At 41.0% G+C, this 21,342-nt stretch overlaps 1 protein-coding gene across 1 annotated transcript in view; it reads right to left on the reverse strand.

Moving 5' to 3' along the window:
* Positions 1–277: 277 nt before the first annotated feature.
* hpse2 (heparanase 2) overlaps positions 278–21,342 on the reverse strand; it is a 127,054-nt gene continuing 105,989 nt past the window's right edge. The window contains exons 10-12 of the mRNA XM_088351027.1: positions 13,130–13,275; positions 5,149–5,295; positions 278–4,658 (exon numbers count right to left, since the gene is read on the reverse strand). Coding sequence (XP_088207153.1) covers positions 4,496–4,658; positions 5,149–5,295; positions 13,130–13,275 — 456 coding nt within the window. The 3' untranslated portion in view covers positions 278–4,495. The remainder of the gene's footprint in view (positions 4,659–5,148; positions 5,296–13,129; positions 13,276–21,342) is intronic.

The following is a 21,342-nucleotide window of genomic DNA, read 5'->3' on the forward strand; positions in this document are numbered from 1 at the left end:
TAATCCAATGTGTTACTACGCTGCAAAAACACTTTGTTCAGGCTGACATGCCGCATTTGACCTCCAAGGCAGGGTGTCCCAGAATATACAAAGCACTGAATACACTTTACCGTGAAACAATTGTACTACCCCTGCAATCATCCATTCAATCACAGTTGACATAAGTAGTGAACCGCCTAATAACATGTGTTTTAAGACTTAACCTCTTTATACATACATCTTTATGAATACAGAAAAAATAATTTAAATAAAGCATGCATGCAGTATGTGGAAGAAAATGGATGGATGCAAAGATGGATGGACCGACAACATTTTTTTACATCCGGCAAACACTCTTGCTTTTGCTTTTATTACCCTCCCCAAAACACTTTAAACCATACAGTTGATTTTGCAGAATATTTTCACACATAAAAACACCTCCCCAATGCAAATACTTCACACGAATGGCATTTTAAAATTTGCAAATAGAATCAATGTGGTGCCAGCCAGAATACATAAAAATGCATTGGCTAAAATCAATACACAAGTATGACATTTGCTACCACATTATATTAGCATATTAAATTGTTTATTTTTATTTTAAGTTGGTTAGAAGATTGTCAATGACTAAAGTAATGCATCACTACCACCTCAGGTGAAACAAAACAAAAACAGGAAAACAAGTAGATAAATCCAGTAAGTGTGCCTATGGTGTAGACAAAAGTAAAGCTTATTTTCTGTTACGCAAAGATTCAAATGATTGCAATTCAGAAAATGCCACCTAAAACAAAAAACTTTTATTGGAGATGTGACAAGCGGAACATCAAAATAAAACTGACATCCCATCTGAAAAAATGTTTGCGTCATTTCTGTGTCTAAAACTTCAAAAATGGATGCAGTTGTATTTGGGAGGGGAGTCGTTAGTCAAAGCTGACTAACACATAAATGTACACATGTGAAATCGTTTCACCTGTTCTGAATTTTCTGTCATTCTTTCAAGAGAGGACAAAATTCCCTTGGCAGACTTACGCAGAGGTTTTTCCCATTTCAAGGCCCGGGCAAGGGAAGGAGCGTATATGGAGTCACAGATGAATCCTATATTCCCTTATTGAATTTCTGAAAATGGGAAACAACCTGAGAGGAAACAGTCGCCATCAACTCTGACAAGGACCATTTAAACACAGAAACACAATGCAACGGAACTATATGCACCATTATGCTTCGGTCTATTTATTGTCAAGTCAAGTCAAGTCATGTTTATTTGTATAGCCCATAATCTGAAGAAGTCTCAAAGGGCTGTACAGACTACAGACTATTATTACACCATCCGCTTATCTGAAACCTACATGAGGGCAAGGAAAAAAAAATCAAAAACCCCAGAATTAAGATATTAAAAAACCTTAAGAAGGGGCCGCACATGTGGCTTGCAATGGATGTTGCAAGGGTATAAACAAACAATACACAGACATTATCAACATGAAATATAGGTCATTCATAAGCTATAGAATATAGGTGTGTTTTGAGCCTGGATTTAAACAGTTCCACTGAGTTTGCAGATCAAATCTTTGAGGGCAGAGCATTCCAGAGCTTGAATTTAGAACACTTTCGAATGAGTGGATTTCTTCTTAGCTCTTGGAATCACTAGTTTAGCAACATTTTCCGAGCAAATGCTCCAAGTAGAAACATTACGGAAAATAAAATCTGAAAGATATGGGGGGCAAGGCCACGCAAAACTTTGTACAACACCAACAGATCCTTAAAATCTTTCAAGTGACAAGGAGCCAGTGCAGGTCAGCAAAAATGGGGGTCATGTAATCAAACTTTCTTGTTTTGGATAAAAGCCTCACTGCAGCTTTTTGTACAATCTTTAGGGTCATGATGCTAGACTTTGAGAGACCGGAGAGTATTACATTACAGTAATCAAACACACAATATCCCTTGAAGAAAAATCTTTGGAGCATTTAAGGGTCTATATGCCTCCTAGCAACCTCCATATATGTGGCGCTTTTGACACCATTTCACACACCAATTTTCTTAGCAGACTTCCCACTCCAAAGGTTCCATTCGTACCTTACAGGCCGCACTAAATTCGTAGAACTCAAGTCCTTCTTCTCTAACCCCTCTGCAGTCATCACAGGTGTGCCCCAGGGCTCTGTCCTGGGCCCCCTCCTCTTTACAACCTACCTCCCTTCCCTAAGACATATCCTCCGTAATTTCAACATTTCTTACCACTGCTTCACAGATGACACCCAACTCTACCTACCAACTCCACCCTCCCACCTCACCTCCTGCCTAGCTGAAATAAAATCACGAGTCACCATCAAGTACTTAAAACTAAACACCAAAAAAAGTGAATTACTTCTCACTAGCCTCAATCCACCCTCTTTCCATTGACAGTTCCTCAGTTTATCCTTCCCCTTAGGTCCAGAGTCTGGACAGTGCACTTTCCTTCAACTCTCATATAAATAACTAAATCAAAATAAATGGATCAGAATCAAGTATTTTAATCAAATGTGAACCACATGAAAACTCCCTTCACATATAATTGAATGCCATAAACTCAAGATAAAGAGAAATCAAATATTGTTTGAAAAACACTCTGCACCGAGGTTACAAAAACATTTTCATTTCCATTTTATGTTAATGGAAATAAAGACAATCTTGAATCCTGAAATATTTTTGAATAGATTGTGATATAGCATATATACCCACAAATCTGGAGCCTGCACACTAAACTAGCTTTTGACACATGATCAAATTAAAGGCTCACAACAAAGATTTCGTGCCCCTCCCAAAAAAAACCTCAAAGTGGACCCTTGCACTTTTTTCTGTATGTGGCCCTAAAACAAACTATAAATTTGACACCTTTGCACTACATACTAGAGGAAATCTGCATGATAATTACTCATCATACAGTTATAATCCCTAGCAAAAGTAGGGAACGTGTCGTACAATTATTTTGCATTTTCTACCACTATCGATGCAATGTGTCGGTCGGAAAATCCAGATTTCCGCGTTTTCGAAAATGCAGCATTTGGGGCTCTTCGTAATGTCACTCTATAACCCGCTGTCATTGTCAGAGTAACTTTGGGGATGGGAACATATAGGTCTAACCCGTTGTCGTTGAGTGTTTTCGTAATATAACTAGGTTTAGGCTGTACCAGGGAATTTGTGGGAGGAGCTGCTCAGCTGACGCATGAAACTGTTGCGGAGGCGTGCTGCTCCGCCACCGCGGATTGTTTCAGGTCGCCCTGCATAGTCACCCGCTTCCGCATAAGCCCACGCAGAGCCAAAGAGGACCGCATGCAGGTTTTAGAGGTTGAGTCAATTAGTCGGCCCGATGTTCTGGTACGGCTGGGGTGTCGCCGGTAGGTGCAGTTCCACCGCATGGTCACCGCGTACCACAGATCCACCCATCCCAAGTGCGAGGCGTTCTGCATCGTTCCCTGGTGGGAGCCGGGCCCCAGTACTCGGTCTTTTCCTCTCATGAGTTGCATGGGCGCCAGGGTTGATCAATACCCGTGTCCGACCCACGAGCGGCCTTTTTAATGGCCGTCTCAGTTTCAACCTCAGTCCAGGCTTGGCCGCGCCTGGGTCAGTGGTCAGTCCCCCCTTTGCGCCAGCGCATTCCGGCCGCCCTTCCAAACCAAAGTCCTGGGGGAACCCTGTTACATGGCATTTGTGAATAATCTCGTTGGAAGGGGCGAAACACAAGTAGTGTTATCGTGCAAATATAGGGTGTTTTCCCATTTAACTTTGGACGTGAAATTTAGAAAATTTAATTTTTGTTATTAATCACATTCAAATAGTAGGAATTATTGTGCTTGATTCCTCCTCGCTCAGAAAGGGTTGTCCAATGATGATTCTCGTGTGCTGACAAGTTGTGTTCTTATGTTGCTTGCTTCAAGCATGGACTTTCACTACATATGTATGGGAACAAATGTTTTTTTTTTGCCGTGTGGGACAGAAAAAGTCCCGAGATATGCACCCAAACAGATGAGGCTTTTTTAAGGAATTATCGTTTGTCATATGTCCCTGTACTACACGCAGGATATCATTGCGGCACCAACGAAAAAGACAAATATTTTGGATGGAGAAAGTGAGCATGCACAGTAATGCGCACAACTTCTTGGAGGAGTTGAATTACTAATCCAAAAAAATAAAAGACCAACCCAATACTTTTGATCGGACTATCGGAACTCGCATTAAGACTATATTTGGATTTCTCTGTGCATTTTCATGGATTTATAATACCTGAATATGGGCAATATTCTAATCTTATTCGAATGGTGGCCGTGTATTGACGTACCCATTGTGCCCATGAGAAAATATTTACTGTATATATATGATTGTTCTACAGATGACTGAATACCGAAAATGTCGACACGAACAGAAATGGGAGCATATGATGTTAATCAGTATCAAAGTGATGGCTCTCATCGTCAATATATGATGTGGTCACACACAAAAGATTGAAGTTTACAGCAAGCACAACAAAGAAATGGGTTAACCTATGTTATCTTCGGCAGGCGTAGGCATCTATGTTTTTGACGACGAAGAAACCAATGGTCATGGGAGGCATGGCTATCGTCCGTCCTGCTCTCAATGTCTTTGGCTTGAACTCTGGAAAAGTCTCATTGTCCAGCATGAAGAGCCGCTCACCGTTCAGTTGCACGTGTCTGAAGAAAGGTACAGATGAAGAAGACGATATGACTCCTGTTTGATAACCCATTCTTAAAATGTGTTGGAAGCGAGATCATTTGTAATGTTCTGATTTCTATATCAGTTTCACACATGGTGGTGCTACTACCTCCCAATGAAATTCATTAGCATCAACGCAAAACAAATTTTGTACTGCAATGGACACTCGTTAGTCCACCTTTTCAGGTCTCTTTTTATGTGAATATGTATAGTGAAGCATTTCAAACTGTGAATTAAGAATAACATTCTACTGTTTAAAAAACTATTTAATAGAAGTTATTTAGGGGCCCAAAAGGGTAAAATGAATGGATGCCAAACTAAGTTGTACAAAAAAAATTCCATCAAAAAACTTTTTCTTTGAATAAAATAAAAAAAAATATATATAAATATATACTTAATATTTATATTTCTTATCACACATTCTTTATTTTGACAATGTTGTGAGTGTATGTGCATGTGTACACTAACTTGGTTTTAAGTCCGTCATTGCCATAGGGCTGCAACAGGTACTGATGCACTGTCTTGTTGCGTAGCGTGCCTGCCAACTTGATTTTCTTCCGAGACCGATGTAAGTTTATGATGTAGATTGTGATGGAACCTTTTACGTAGTTGTGACTAAAAGAGCAGGGAGAATGACAAGTTTATCTTTATCTTTGGTTGCTCTATACACAGCAGAAAAACAAAACAAAAAACATATGCTTGATCATTGCTTTTATTGTGAGCAGAAATCTCTAAATTGCACCAGACAGGAATAAGCAACATCAAGTCAAAGGTCTCATTAATGGTGTTATGTAAACATCAACACGTTTTCGGTTACTCAAATAACATTGTTCGGGTCAAAGCACTGAAACACATGCTGCTCAAGACCTTGGGCCAAAGGTAAATAACGGAAAATAAGGCAAATATGATTAGATCTAATAAAGGCGCCACATGCTGCAAAAGAAACATCAGTTCTAGTGAGTACCACATGTGGGCTAGGAGCTTCATGGTGAAATTGCCCATGCTTTTGCTATACCAACATGATTACATCACTCAAATCTACTTTGACATTTGTTTTAATTTCCGCAGGAATACAGGCTGAAAGGATAGGGGGCCCTTGTAGATGGGAATTTGTCAGGGTGCAGCGCAAATACACGGGGTGGTGTTCATGGGAGCAGGGTGGTTTGCTTGCATTTTGTTAAAATTTTGAAATAGTCGAATAATTGTACTTAGTTAAGATGACGCTTTCGAAGAAAATAGGACCTTCTTTGCTGTTTTTAGCCTTTGCAATATTCAAATTGGACTAGCTTGTCTGTCCATTTATCCATTTTCTGCTTATCCTCACTAGGGTTGCGGGGGCACAGGAGCCCATCCCAGCCATCTCCATGGGGACACCCTGAACCTGTTGCCAGCCACTCGCAGGGCACGCAGAGACAAACAATTTACTTGCTTATTCACACCTAGGGACAATTTGAAATCCCTGATCCACCTGCAATGCATTTTTGGAGAATGTGGGAGCAAACCTGGAAATTTGAACCCTGAACCTCTGCACTGTGGGGCTGACGCACTGACCACTATTCTGCCATGCCGCCCTGATAAGGTGTCATATATACATTTAAAAAAAGAGACTAGTGTGCAAATGGTAGACAAAAGAAGACAAAATGTATCGCAAGATCTATCCACTTTCCGACATGCTTATCCTTACTCAGGTCCCCGGAGCGCTAGAGCCCATCCCAGCCGTCTTTGGGCAGTGGGCAGGGCACCCCCCAAACTGGTTACCAGCTAATCGCAGGACGCACAGAGACAACCAATTCATACATTTACAGCTTTGCAGGATTGTTATGATAAGACACAAGTATGTATGAATGTAATGGTATTACATTTTTGTAAAGATTTTCAACTGCAAAGACATCAAGAAAAAACTAAAACTACAATGCAAGCGTAAACAATACATGAACAAGAATATAACCGATTGTTAAAGGGTAATCTTCCACATTGTATCCCCACCCATTGTAGTAATCAGTAATACAGACAAACTCCCCAAAAAGATGTTTACATGAGAAAAGGCTACAAACTGGGCTTAATTTTCAGATCATTAAAGTTTTTTTAGACAGAACCACAGTCGTTATTATTTTATACCACCTTTGATATCCCGCAAGAGATACAAAGGGATGCGGGATATCCGTGGGTGGCCAACCTACTTACGAAGCGGCGGTGACAGCGTAGGGATCGGAAACAAAAGCAGAAAATGGATGAATGGGCTGTTGCTCTGGCAAGTGTGCTAAGCTAAGGGAGCTTCATCGGCGAAACGGCAGTGAGGGACACGAAAATGATGGAATTGTGCCTAATTCCACCAATATTTCTTCATTGATCTTGCCTGTCAACCGACGCCTGGGACTCAACACGCCCGAACGGCAACATCTTATGACAATCTCTACAAAGACTTCAGCTAAGTTCAAAGATTCAGCAAAGCTAAAATTTGTTCTTTTAAATATTAGATCGCTTGCTCCTAAAGCTCTACTTGTTGATAATATTATTTGTGATTACAAACCTAACCTGATTGGTCTGTGTGAAACTTGGCTGAGACTGGATGAGTTTTTACCGTTAAATATGGCTTTTCCTCAAGACTACGTGAGCTGTCATGTAGCATGCTCTTTGAAGAAGGCTGCCGGGGGTGCGCTAATTTCTGAAAAAATACTCAAACTTACTCCCCGTATCTCTAATAATTATAAGGCGTTCGAGTCTCTTGTTATGCGGTCCTCTTTAATGTTAATCTATGTAGTAACTATTTATCGCGCACCCGGACCATACTCAGTTTTCTTAGATGAATTCTCTGAACTGTTGTCTGATGTAGTAACCTATGCAGACAAAATAATAATTATTGGGGACTTTAACATTCATATGAACTCCCCACTCAGTTCACTTACTGTTGCGTTTCGGTCTCTAATTGATACATTTGGTTTTAAACAACTGGTTAATTTACCGACTCATGCAGATGGAAACACGCTAGACTTGGTTCTGACTCGAGGAGTTTCAACCTCAAACGTGACGTTGTTACCGTGTACTACTGTCATTTCTGATTATTATTTTGGTTTGAACAAATTTATTGACACTAATAACAGCAAACAAACAATGTTAGGTTTGAACAACCCTTCTCGACAATCTTAACAGCAATCAAGCATTATTTAGTTACATTTGAGGTGCTGGCTAAATGTTGTATTAAAAAATTGAAGGATTTAGTGGACGCAATATAAGCACTGGCATATTTTCTCAGCTCTCTGATCTTCTTTCAGGAGTAGTTGCATCGTTTCCTTTATATAAAGGCTCTATTGACTCACTCATGAATGAATGTAATGCTACCCTGGCTAGTTTCCTGGATTCGGTAGCGCCCATACGGCTTAAATCACGACCTAAAAGACGCACGCGTTAGTTTACTGATGAAACTAGATCGCTTAAACAAGACTGCAGGAAATATTAAAGAAAATGGCGCGCTACTAAGCTTGAGGTTTTCGTCAAACCTAGTGTTAAACTAAGACAAGAAAAGTTTGATCACATTACCCAGATTTGAGCTAAGCTGCATTGGCTCCCTGTTAGCTCAAGATGTGATTTTAAGGTTCTGTTGGTAGTATACAAAATCATGCATGTACTTGCTCCCTCATATCTTTCAGATTTAATTTCCCCCTATATTCCGGTCCGGACCTTTCGTTCTGAAAACGCTGGTCTACTAGTGATCCCCAGAGCCAAGAAGAGATCCGCAGGTTCGAGAGCGTTCTCCATCCAGGCCCCGGTGCTGTGGAATGCTCTTCCCCCTGAGGTTTAATCTGTAACCTCAGTGGAAATGTTTAAATCCAAGCTTAAATCACACTTCTACTCTATAGCATATAATTAATCAATATTTTATGTTGATAATATGTTTATTATTTGCCCTCATGTAGGTTTTAGATGAGGGGATGGTGTCATAATAGTCTGTAAAAATAGTTTTCAATAGTATTTAATCTGTGCAGCCCTTTGAGTGTCACCAACCAGAAACAGAGACAGGACCCAGTAGCGTTCGTTTTCTCAGTTTTATTGACAAAGAGGGAGAGCAGGGCTTGGTTCCACGATCCGAGGATCGACGGACACGGGTAGCAGGTGGCGGGAACGCGGAAGTGGCACTTCAGTGTCGAGCGAGGATGATCGTAGATTTGCAGGAATACTAGTTGTTAGCCGGGACGGGAGATCAAGGGCGGTATCGTGTTCTGAAATGAGGTCGGCAACAGGTGTCAGGCGGGTAGCGGGGCGAAACAGGTTGGATGTCGGGATGGCAGAATCGGGTCCAAAAACAGGTCGGCGACGGGTATCAGGCAGAGGAAAACAGGGCAGGAAAAATGTCGGATGGAATGAGCTTGCCTAGCTGGGAGCATAGGGTAGCAACGATCTGATGGCGTCCTCTTGAAAGCCGGGAGTTTAAAAGGAGTCTCTTAGCCAATCAGCTCTCAAGGCTGTTGGCGCCAATTGGGCAGTCACAGGTGCCCTCAATCAGCAATCATGACAGAACCCCCCCGCCCAATGCACGGCTCCAGAAGTCCACAAACAAAAAACAAAATTAATCCACCAGGAACAAAAGACAAAAAGTAATCCAACATGTAGGACACCAAAAAAACAAAAGTAATCCAACGAGTGAGCCGCTGCTCTCTCAAAACATCGGGGCGGCTCGAGGAGGCAAAAACAAACAGGAACCCAAAAAGAATGATCCCAAAAAAAATCAGTACTCCTTGGAGTGGACCGATGCCCCTTCGTCAGCGTCAGAAGGCAGAAGCAGGGTCCGGAGGAGACTGAGCACATAGGCAGATGTCCCAGCCGGGCAGACGGATGTGGCAGATGGGTGTCGTGACGGGCGAGCAGGCAGACAGACGTCGGGACAGGTGGGCAGATGGACGTCGAGAACGGTAGGAAGGCAGGCAGACAGACGGACGTCGAGACTGGCGGGCGGACAAACGTCGAGACCGGTGGGAAGGCAGGCGGACGGACGTCGAGACATGCGGACGGACGGACTTCGAGACAGACTGGCGGACGAACTTCGAGACCGGCGAGAAGGCAGGCAGACGGACGGACGTGGAGACAGGCTGGCGGACGATGAGTCGGGCAGGCAGGTGGACGATGAGTCGGGGAGGCAGGCGGACGATGAGTCAGGCAGGCAGGCGGACAAAGAGTCGGGCAGGCGGGCGGACGAGCCAGACAGGCGGGCGGATGAATCAGGCAAGAAGACCGTCATTGCAGGCCAACAAACAGGCCTGGCGGGCGGACAGACGGGCATGACCGGCGGGCGGACGCACGATTCGAGCTGGCTGCTTGGAGAGTCGTACAAGTATGAAGAGTCAGACTGGAGAGCGGACGAGTCGGACTGGCGAGCAGCCGAGTCGGACGGGCGAGCAGACAGGTCGGACGGGTGAGCAGAAGAATCAGACAGGCGGACGGTTGAATCAGGCAGGCAGACAGGTTGACAAACAGGCATGGCAAGCGGACAGACGGGCATGGCAGGCAGAAAGAAGGATGAGTCTGACAGGCGGACAGGCGGATCAGGCAAGCAGATGGGGACCTCGGACAGATCAGGCATTGCGGGAGGAGGTCTGGAGCGGTTTGGATGAGAGACTGTGTGAAGGCAGGTCCGGTGGCATTCAGCCCCCTACTCCAGAACTGCCTCTGATCGCCAGTCAAAGCGAGGGTTGTGTTGAATCAGCCAAGGATGACCCAAGACAAGCGATTGACCAGGGGAGGGGAGCAGGTGGAACTGGATCCTCTCGAGATGGTTCCCTGATGTTCTCATCTTTACTAGCCCCATAACATGTGTCGCCGTGACCAGCAGGTGACCGTCCAGAGCCCGGGCAGGAACTGGGTTTGGGAGGGAAACGAACTTCAACCCCATTTTCTGGGCTAAGGCCGTGTCCAAGATGTAGACCTCGGCGCCAGAGTCCACGAGGGCGGACAGGGACTGGGTGGAAGCAGAAATCAGAAGATGGACCTGGAGCACATATAATTCTTATTGGAGGAGCTTGTATCCTGCAGAGAGGTCTGGCGCTCTTGCTGTTCACAGGAGTGCACTATATGGAGTAACAGCACATGCAACAGTGTGCAGCAAAGAGGGCAAAGAGGCATGTTTGCCAGCCCCCTCTGTTTCGCCCAGCATTTCCCCCACTTTCTGTAGCTGCACAAAAAAATCATCGAGTTGATAGACAACCGAGAGAGGGGGAGAGAGAGAGAGAGAGAGAGGGTGGGGTGGGGTGGGGGGGGGGTTGTTGGATGTAAATAGAAATCTAAAGGTGAAGCTGGAAAGACAATAATCCCGACATGTTTTGCTTATTTGCACTGTAGTTTTAACTTTTCATTATTTTGCAGTCTTCTCAGTTATTACATGTTGGTAACTGCAACATTTACTGTGCCTTGTGACTCTTCCACCTCATCTGTAGATCTCTGCAGTTGGATTTATTATCAAGTCATTTAGGACAACATTGAATCATTCAAAGATTCTCACAAAAAATATGGACTATGTTTTCCTCATTGAAAGTAAAGAGGCTGAATAGAATAAGAAAAACTATTAGAAAAAATAATTAGAAAAACTAAATTAAATTGAATTAAATTAAAAAACTAATTAGAAACTCACTTTTCATTTTTTTGTTTTATTTAAGAAAGCCTACAAATATCTAATATTTTTTTTCCATTTCACAAACGAGTCACATCTGATTTTTAAGCTTGGAAAAATGAAAAATAATGTAATTCTTGGTTTTGAAGCAGGGAATGTGGAAAAATGTTGATAAGCTAATTCTTTTGCAAGAAACAGAAGTATAAATTTTAAATTTAATGGACTTAATCTAGTGAGACATTTTGTTTTGGATGTGTTTACTACGAGGAAAAGGGTAAAAAAGGTGTAAATTATTTTAAAATGTTTTTGTTATATAGTTTCTGCAGTGCAAAAGGAAAAACACCATTATTTCCGCCAAAATTAGTTTAGGATATCTTTCATTTCATTCTTATGTACAAGAGCAATGCTACATTCAATGTTGTCAGATTTAGAAAACTCTTACTCCTTAAATTTTGCTTTAATAAAACCATTGAAGGACAGTTTTTATAATGAACAAACACAATTTTCTGCCCCTGGTACAGGGACCTTCTCCTGGCTTACTGGTCAGGGAACAAAAGCGACCAAGGGAACTACTACGCCAGGACAGAGATGTTGAAGCTTCCTACTGGGGCATTTAGTGGTCAGGTCATTGTGTGAGGTTTTGCGGAATGACACAAATGCAGGAAGGCAAGAAGAGAGGCATGTGTGCTCTGAAAAAGATGGTATTTCATAACAAAAAAACAGGTTCAAATGTAACAAACAAACAACTGGTCACAAAACAACTATAAAAGTGTCCAATCCAAAACCAGAAACAAACCTGAAATGCAAGTAAAAATGACCTGAACCAATGTGCTGTCAGAGCGGCTAATATAAATGCTTTCTGTTATTAGGGACAGGTGTGGGGAGTTTAGGGAGTGGGGAGTGTGTGCAGTTCAGCAACCTCTCTCAAGTTTGGTGCCCCTAGGGGAAAGTGGCCTGCTCGATCCTGATACCAGTTCAAGCTGTAACTAGCTATTCTAAATAGGACTATTGTAATGACTAGACAGCAATAAAATATGCTATTTTGTTTTAGTTCAACAATTAGAATCCATTCTATGATTTACAAATGTGAAATTTTAAAATTTCACAAAATGCATCCGGTGAATGCATCATTGTATGTCATGCCTCATTCAGACACCCTTCACCGCCCATCTACCAGGGCCCCCAATCCTTCCTTGTTTGGGGCTCCTAGGGACCCTTTGCTACGTCACCAAACAAGAGTATAGGTCCGATTTGCCAAGGTTATCTCACACAAACTAGGATGCTTGCCTTGAACACGTTTGCAATAACAAACAGTTACTTAACTTAAACTTGCCAACATATTGGTTTTAATATAAGAGCCTGCTTTCCACCTCCACAATCTTCCCTATGTAGTGCTTAATCATTCTTCCAGTGTGTAAGTGAGCCCTATAGGGAGTAAGGCTGAAAATCTAGCCTGGTGCTGACAGTATCTTGCCTTAGTTAAACGATAACCTTGAACAGGCCATGGTTGTAATTTTTATCTCCTCCCTATACAGACTACTTATTGTTCCACCCTATCAAATGGACCTCTTCAGCCAATCGGAGACAGAATCAAGGCATAGCCCACATTTCAGCGACTGTTTGACAGCAGAAGCACCAAACTTGAACACCAAGGAAATTACACCTGTCGAATTATAAGCTCTCAACTTTAAATGCACTGGTGACCACGGCCTTATTCATGAAAACATCAATTAGTGAACAACTTGCCTTTACTAAGGAATCTTCGAAGACATTGCCCTTTATGTTCTATCATCCTGGGATTACTGCACATATGACATTGTAACATTTTAATGTGTGTGTCACAGAACGTACTTTGAGTAGCTGGTGCAGTGAGCGTAGATGCGCAGTTTGTCCCGTATTAGTCGTCCCATTTGCGGCTTCCTCTGCAAACCAGCAACGCGCACGGCTAAAACTCTTGCTCCAACCAGACGCTTGAAGATCAATGAGAACCAGTACTCCTGTAATACATTGCACACATTATTGTGACTGTCAAAATTGAAGCAGTATAATTGAAGGTGAAGCACTTTTCCGCTAGTGTTTTTTTTGCAATTCAAGTGCCTTGCACAGTTCAAGTTAATTGAACCATGCCCTGTATCAAAATACATTAAACAAACACCAAGTAATTTTAAATCAATGTAATCTTTGACAATGTTTTTTAAACTTCTAATTATTTTGATCCCTGTACTAGTCCTTAGCTATTTTCTTCATGGGGAAAAGACTCAATACCTCCCCAAAAGCTCCTGAACAATATGTGGTCCCAGAAGTTCCCATGCAATCCTGCATCTGGCAACATTTAGGGGCTTAATATTCCAAGTAAATCAATTTAATTTCATGCTCAATCATTGAAAGAACCAGAACACAATTCAATTCTGGCCATGAACATATAGATGCTTGGAATGATGTTCTCTATGATTAGAATACCAAAGAGATTAAGTTAAGTTTCAGCACAGGAATTTGTACATTTCATGCATTGGCTTTACTTTACTTATATTATGTACTGTAAAACATAGAAAATATCCAAAAGCAATGTGAATGTTACATGAATCTCAATAAGAAAACACTTTTAATACAGAAAATTAAAAAAAGATTGATAACGAAGCAGTCCTGACATAGATCTGTCTGATCATGCTGTAAATGCTTGGAATCAAAGTGTCAGAACTGAGTTGGGACCATGTAAAGCTGGAGTAGGATATACATAAGCATATCATATTTATGTGGGAATATTTAAACGCTTATATGATCCACATAATAAGACATACAGTAAGTAATCTCACATAAATAAAGCAAATCATGGATGACTAAGGGATTATCGAAAATGCAATAAGGAAAAAAGGTTTATATAAAACCTGTCTTAGGAAGCAGGCATTAGAATGTGAAGTTAAATATAAAAAAGATTTGGAAAAAAAAACAAAAAAAACAACAACAAAAAAAACGTATCATAACTATGTCTGTGCGCCATTTGAGCATCAGCTGCGTTGAGACGCAAAACCATTTTAGGCATTCAACTCTAGAGTGATTTACCTGATTGCTTGTAAAATGATCCAGCCCAAACCTTTTTTGTTTTGAGATAGTAAAATGTCTTTCTGGAAAAGATTCCTGAGTCAGCACAATTAAAAAAGCTAAGTCATCTGTGTTTTGGCAGTTTTTACATTAGGGGTAACATATCTGACTGCCTGTGAAAATTGTTTATATTTAATGTGGTTCTTTCCTGGGGGGGTATAATGTCTTTCTGGGATAAAATACTAAGTCAACAAAACAAGAAGTGCTTAAGCATTTTTTGGGGCATTTTTCCCATCTATGGTAGCCTACTTGACTGCCCATTAAGGTTGTGGTCTAAAACTATGTTATGGCTGCAGCTCTGATCAGGCGCCTCGACAAATAGAGGCATGGAACATGGTCTATTGGACATGGGCAAAGTTTTGCTGGAAGTGGGAATTAAAACTCTTCTGACAAGAGATTCTGCTAAACATTCTTAATAGTCACTCACAACACGCTAGGGTCCGGCAGTCAAACCAACATCCTGCCCCACCATCGGAGACAACTCACTACCAGGTTCTGATCAGTTGACAGCTCCACTCTTCTCTTCACCCGAGTGTCCAAAACATACGGTCACAAGTCTGGTGAGACAACTCCTAATTTGATCATCAAACTGCGACATGGGTTGTCCTGAAGTCAATTGCACATATGGACACCCTTATGTTTTAACATGGTGTTCGTTATGGACAAGGCATGACGGGCACAGAAGTCCAATAATAAAACACCAGGGGAGCCATTCCTCCCAAATATGCCCCTCCAGGTCTCACTGTCAACGCCTGTGTGAGCGTTGAATTCCCCTAGCAGTCCGAAGGAGTCCCCAGGGGGAATGCTCTCAAGCACCAGACCAAAGATAAAAAGATGAACTGCTGAGTGAATGTCTCAGGCAGCAGAACTCTGATGAGAGCGTAGAGGAGGGGGAGCAGACATCCTGGAGGGACTAGCCCCTTTATGGAATGTACCACCGTTAGATAGACAAGGCGGCTGACATCAAGAAATCCTACTAGTGGCTGAAAAATGATGTTCTGACCGACAGTACAGAGGCTCTGATCATGGCAGCACAAGATCAGGCCATAAGGACAAGACGCGCAACTGAAAATGTATAAATTTCAGGTAAAAATGCGCATTTTGAAAATATAATCATTATTATTTTGCCGTGCACTCGCGTGCAACTGGTTAACCCCTAGCGTGCCACTGCTGGCACGCGTGTCATAGGTTGCCGACCCCTGGTATACAGAAAAATCTGCAACTAGTATGGTATAGAACAGGGGTCTCCAGCATGGTTCCCACAGGAACCAGTGTGCTCCCTAAGAACAACTGAGGTGCCCAACAGAACTGTTCTGAAAAAAGCTGACCAGTGCTGGGCAATGTTCCCTCTAATTTTCCACGGTTCTGAGCGTTCACACAAAGTCGGTGAGCAGCGCTTGAAACAACAGTGAGCAACCATAATCCCAAGTGTGGCAAGATAATAATTATCAAACATGTACTAAACTTGACATCAAGTTCTTTTTGCTGAGTTTCCGGCAATGCAAAATTATTTTTCTCTTTTGAATGAATTGACTCATGTACAATTGTAAAGGTTGTACGGCCTACAAACGTCGTTTGTTCTTACAATTCTTTCACAAGATATCCATTTCTTTTAATTTCCTGATATATTTTGTTTCATAATATTAACATTTTTGGGGGCTTATTTAGTCGGTTGTAAGATACAGAACTGTACTTCATCATCATATTTTTTAGTGGAAGTACAATGTTGGCAGCAAGATTCACTTGATATAATTGGAAATTATTTGAATGCAACACAAACTTTTTCTTCTTTTTCCGTGTTTTTTTTCTACTTTTTTTTTTAAATTCCTTTAAAAAAAATCTTATTGTTTATTTTTTCCGAGCTGTTACTTTTTTCTTTTTGTTCTCTATTTACTTTTTTCCTACATCTCTTTGTTTTTTTTTTTTTCTGGCTTTTTTTTCTAAATTTTTCCTTCTTTTTTCTCTTCCTTTTGTTTCTTTTTTTCCTTAGCTTTTCACTACTTTTTTATTTTGGTATTTTATTCTTTTTTATTCTATTACCCCCTTCCTTTAAGTCATTTTGTGCATAATTTTACTAAATATTTGGTCATGTTGGGATTAAAGAAGCTAAAACAACCCGAAGAGCCATTTAGGACCCGATAGAGCCGATTCTTTTTAGTGAGCCGAGCCGAAGAAGCCGATTCCCAAACAAACTCTACTAACTTTACTCAACTTCGTTCTCCTTCGACACGACTTCAAAATACCGCATTTAGGACACAACGTCAGGGGAACTCGTGTATATTTACCTTCATGCACTGTAACTTTGACTTGAGTCGCTTCTTAATTAGTAATTTTGTGCGCTGGCTAGATTTTCTTGTGCGCTGACAATGTGCGAGCAGTGCGCAATTGCGCACGCGCGCAGCTTAGAGGGAACACTGGTGCTAGGTCATTGTGATTTTCTACTAAAACAAATTTTGGGTGACTGAGGCTTTTTAACCCTACTCACAATAATTTACCAGGTAGTACCAAAGTAACAACGGAGTAATAACATAATAAAATTGTTATTTTAGAAATGCATATCAAACTGGGTGGTCTGCACGCTGATTCATCTGAAAAAGTGAACACAATAAAGTTGAAAGTACCAAGTACCAAGAGCAGCTGGATCAGATGTAGAGGGTTTAGGCCAGCGTGGGCCTTTTTGGTAGTGGGGGCCATGTAAGATTGGCTCTAACAGATTCCAGGAACAAGATCTGAAGCCACAGTCTAGAAGAGCGCAGCCCTAGGCACAGCTAAGATACTGCGCACTCCCAGGCCACGAGTAAAAAACTTGAATCTGAGGACGTCATACACAGCACCCCACCAGGGGTGAGGAGGATATTTGTTTTTATAGCTCAACCAGATAATTTTTTTTTCACTTTGTCTTGCAAGTGATTGTACATAAAAGTCAAAAGCAGTACTTACCTATTGCTAGTGTGGCGCAACAAGGGTTGCTGACTAGTTAAAATGTTATATTTTGGGATTTTGGTGTTGTCTTGTAAAGCAGAAAAAGTGAAGTACCAGTATATCACCACTAGATGACATAGTCTCACAGGTCAGAGAAGGGTGTTTTGGGGCAAGTCTCACGGGAACTCACGTGATTTAATGAGACTCGTTCAATAAATCACTCTAAATGGCAACAAGTAAATGGTGTCGTGTGAGACTGACATTTACCATCTATTTTGCAGGTGAGATGTTTATACTGGTAACACACTTACTGTGAGGGCGATCATATGTGAAAATATGTTTGTAAAGGTTGTTTGTGATGTCTGTAAAGTTTACAAAAAGTGAAATAGTACAAGTGAGTCGTCCGTTAGCATAAGCAACAGACTGAGGTATGCTACGTTATGCGGGCTGGGTTAAGAGTGTACTGTGATGTTGATATGTATATTTGGTTACCATATAACACAAAGTGAGTTGTTTTGGAAGGTACAGTTATGGTGTTTTTGTTAAATGATTCTTGAAAAGTACCAATTGATGGCAATGTTATTTTGTATTTATATGTTAAAAGGGATATCACGTGATTTAATGAGACTTGTTCAATAAATCACTCTTAATGGCAACAAGTAAATGGTGTCGTGTGAGACTGACATTTACCATCTATTTTGCAGATTAGGTAAAAGAACAACAAGACCAAAAGGAAAAAAAATATATATATCAAACAAATGTGTAACACTAGCTGGAGCTAGACCATCCACCTGTGTCCGGTTACAGTCTTATTCTTTTATACACACAACGTTCCTTTATATTTTGTGCTTGTTTTGGATTATTATAGTATTACACTGACCACTCATGTAAATTGGAACGCTATTGGCAACGTACAACCAAGCCAATCAGATTCTTACTATGGAACAGCTATGCACCTGAACTAAGAAAAACTTAAAAAGCATACCACTCTTGCTGAATTGGGCCTTGAGAGTTTGAGACAAAATCCCTGACTATATTAAAAAGGAAACAAGACATTTTCTGCAAAAGGGTTACATGACATTTGATTGTGTCCAAAGAATTGCCGTGAGAAAATGTCAATAGCACCTGTTTGACTTTGTGACAGTGATAACCACCAGCAAGACCTAATGATCAAAAATCAGTAAACTATATACAAAAGTCAATTCCATTGAAGTTGGGAAAAAGTTTAAAATGTCAGTAAAATTAGAATAGAATGACTTGCAAACCTTTTCTAACCCATATTTAAATGAATACACCACAAAGACAAGATTATCCATGTTCAAACTCATAAACTTTATTTCCATAAGCAAATAATGATAAACTTAGAATTTTATAATTGCAACAAGTGCCAAAGTAGTTGGGAAAGGGGCTTCTTCACCATTGTGTTACATCACCTTTCCTTTTAATAACACTCAATAAACGTTTAGGAAGTGAGGAGACTAGTTGTTGAATCGTTGATAGTGGAATCCTTTCCCATTCTTGCTTTATGTACAGCTTCAGCTGTTCAACAGTCCGGGGTCTCCTTTGTCTTATTCTGCGCTTTATAATGCGCCACACATTTTCAATGGGAGACAGGTCAGGACTGCAGGCAGGCCAGTCAAGCACCCGCACCCTCTTACTACGAAGCCACGCTGTCGTGAGACGTGCAGTGTGTGGCTTGGCATTATCCTGCTGGAAGAAGCAAGGGCGCCCATGGTAAAGATTCTGTTTGGATGGCAACATACTTTGTTCCAAAACCTGAATGTACTTTTCTGCATTAATGGTGCCTTCACAGATGTGCAGGTTACCCATTCCTTGGCCACTCATGCACCCCCATACCATCACAGATGCTGGCTTTTGCACTTTGCGTGCATAACAGTCTGGGTGGTTCTGTTCTTCTTTGGACCGGAGGACACGACGTCCACAATTTCCAAACACAATTTGGAAAACTGACTCATCAGACCACAGAACACTTTTCCACTTTGTATCAGTCCATTTTAGATGGGCTCGGGCCCAGAGAACCCTGCGGCGTTTCTGGATGTTGTTGATGAATGGCTTACGCTTTGCAACATAAAGTTTTAACCCACACTTACGGATATAGCGTCGAACTGTATTGACTGACAGTGGTTTTCCAAAGTGTTCCTGAGCCCATGTGGTGATGTCCTTTACACATTGATGTCGGTTCTTAATGCAGTACCGCTTGAGGGCTCGGAGGTCACGGGCATTCAATAATGGTTTACGGCCATGCCGTTTACGCACAGTGATTTCTCCAGATTCCCTGAACCTTTTCACAATATTATGGACTGTAGATGATGATATCCCTAAATTCCTTGCAATTGTACTTTGAGGAATGTTGTTTTTAAACTGTTCAACAATTTGCTCACGCAGTTGTTCACAAAGAGGTGAACCTCGCCCCATCCTTGCATGTGAATGACTTAGCTTGTTCGGGTCTCCCTTTTTTATACCCAGTAACAACTCTCACCTGTTGCTAATTCATCTGTTCACCTGCAAATAGTTGGTTGATTTCCATTCATCCACTTTCTGAGTAGTTATTGACACCTGTCCCAACTATTTTGGCACGTGTTGCTGTCATCAAATTACAGAGTTGATGATTTTCTCCCAAAACAATAAAGTTTATGAGTGAAGACAATAAATATGTTGTCTTTGCTGTGCATTCATTTAAATATGGGTTGAAAAGAATTTGCAATTTACTTGGATCAATTTTTATTTGCAATTAACACACTTTCCCAACTTCATTGGAATTGAGTTTTGTAATACTCCTAGGGAGGTAAACAAACAAAACAACCGCACAGCTACAGAATACAGACAACAATTTCTTACAAATGGTTAACCCAGAGTTCTAATACTTAGTATCTAATAGGGAAAAAGTCATGACAAATTCAGCCTTTATAATGAAGGCTGAATTCACTAAAGCAACACTAGGTAAAATAGTAGTGTTTGGCAGTGTGCCAGTCTGCCTTTACTTAGGACTGTGGAAAGGGTTTCAGCGCCAACCCACCTACACCAGTATAGTTTGCAACACCTTAGCCTGCGAGACTAATTTGTTGTGGATGCATTTGGATTACGAGTGTGAGTATACACTGGGGACCAATTAGTAAATAATTTTGAAATACCATCTTCACTCTTCCACAGTTAAATTACATTTGATTGTGTCTATATCATGGTGTCATTACTTACAAATGTCTCTGCATACAAAGATTTAAGCTTATGAAGTACCTGAACGGGAAAATTTGCCTCTAATAATGAAGGCGTTTCAGGATACGAAGTAAAAAAATACTGTACAGTACGCGCAATTCCCAGAGTTTCCCGAATGTAAACAAACTGGCTATCGCTTAAAATCTGCCTGGCAAAACAGTGGACATGCATGCTCCTAGCATGCCATACGTGTCACTGTCATATTTCTGAGTTCAGGGACAAGGAGGAGAAGCGGGCCATTCGAGATAGCGGGGAGGAGGACACAGCGATCATTCTTTTGTCCCACATTAAAGACATTTTAGCAAAATTCCACAAAGTCTCAAAAATAATGAAAAGGAATCAGCCAGAAAAAGTGTTGACAAGTCAAGATATTGCTATGTTTGCCTTGCGCAATTTTGACAAATTGTCAAAAGTTAACAAAGGCAGACGTCATTGGATCATTATTTCAACAAACCCGAGGCAAAAAGGGAAATAAATATTTTTATCATTTCCTTTATTCTTCGATTTTTTTACATTATGTGCCTCTCGTTTTATGTTTATTGTGCGGAAATCTTATTTGAACATGTATTCGTTTCATGTTGTGATGATGTTTTATTATATATTACAAGCAAATATACTTCAACTTTTGCGGGGCTTGGAACAGGTTAGCGCGTTTACATTCAAAATGTGTCTCTTCTTACAAAGATTTCAGGTTACGAAGCTACTCCTAGAACAAATTAAATTCTTAAGTTGAGGTACAACTGTTCTAAAACACAAAAATATTTTTTAGAAAACTTTAATTAGAGAATAACAATTACTTTGGCATGGAA

This window comes from Urocampus carinirostris, chromosome 13 (genome assembly GCF_059441175.1).
Source record: "Urocampus carinirostris isolate Australia breed hairy pipefish chromosome 13, RoL_Ucar_1.0, whole genome shotgun sequence".
NCBI classification, from domain to species: domain Eukaryota; kingdom Metazoa; phylum Chordata; class Actinopteri; order Syngnathiformes; family Syngnathidae; genus Urocampus; species Urocampus carinirostris.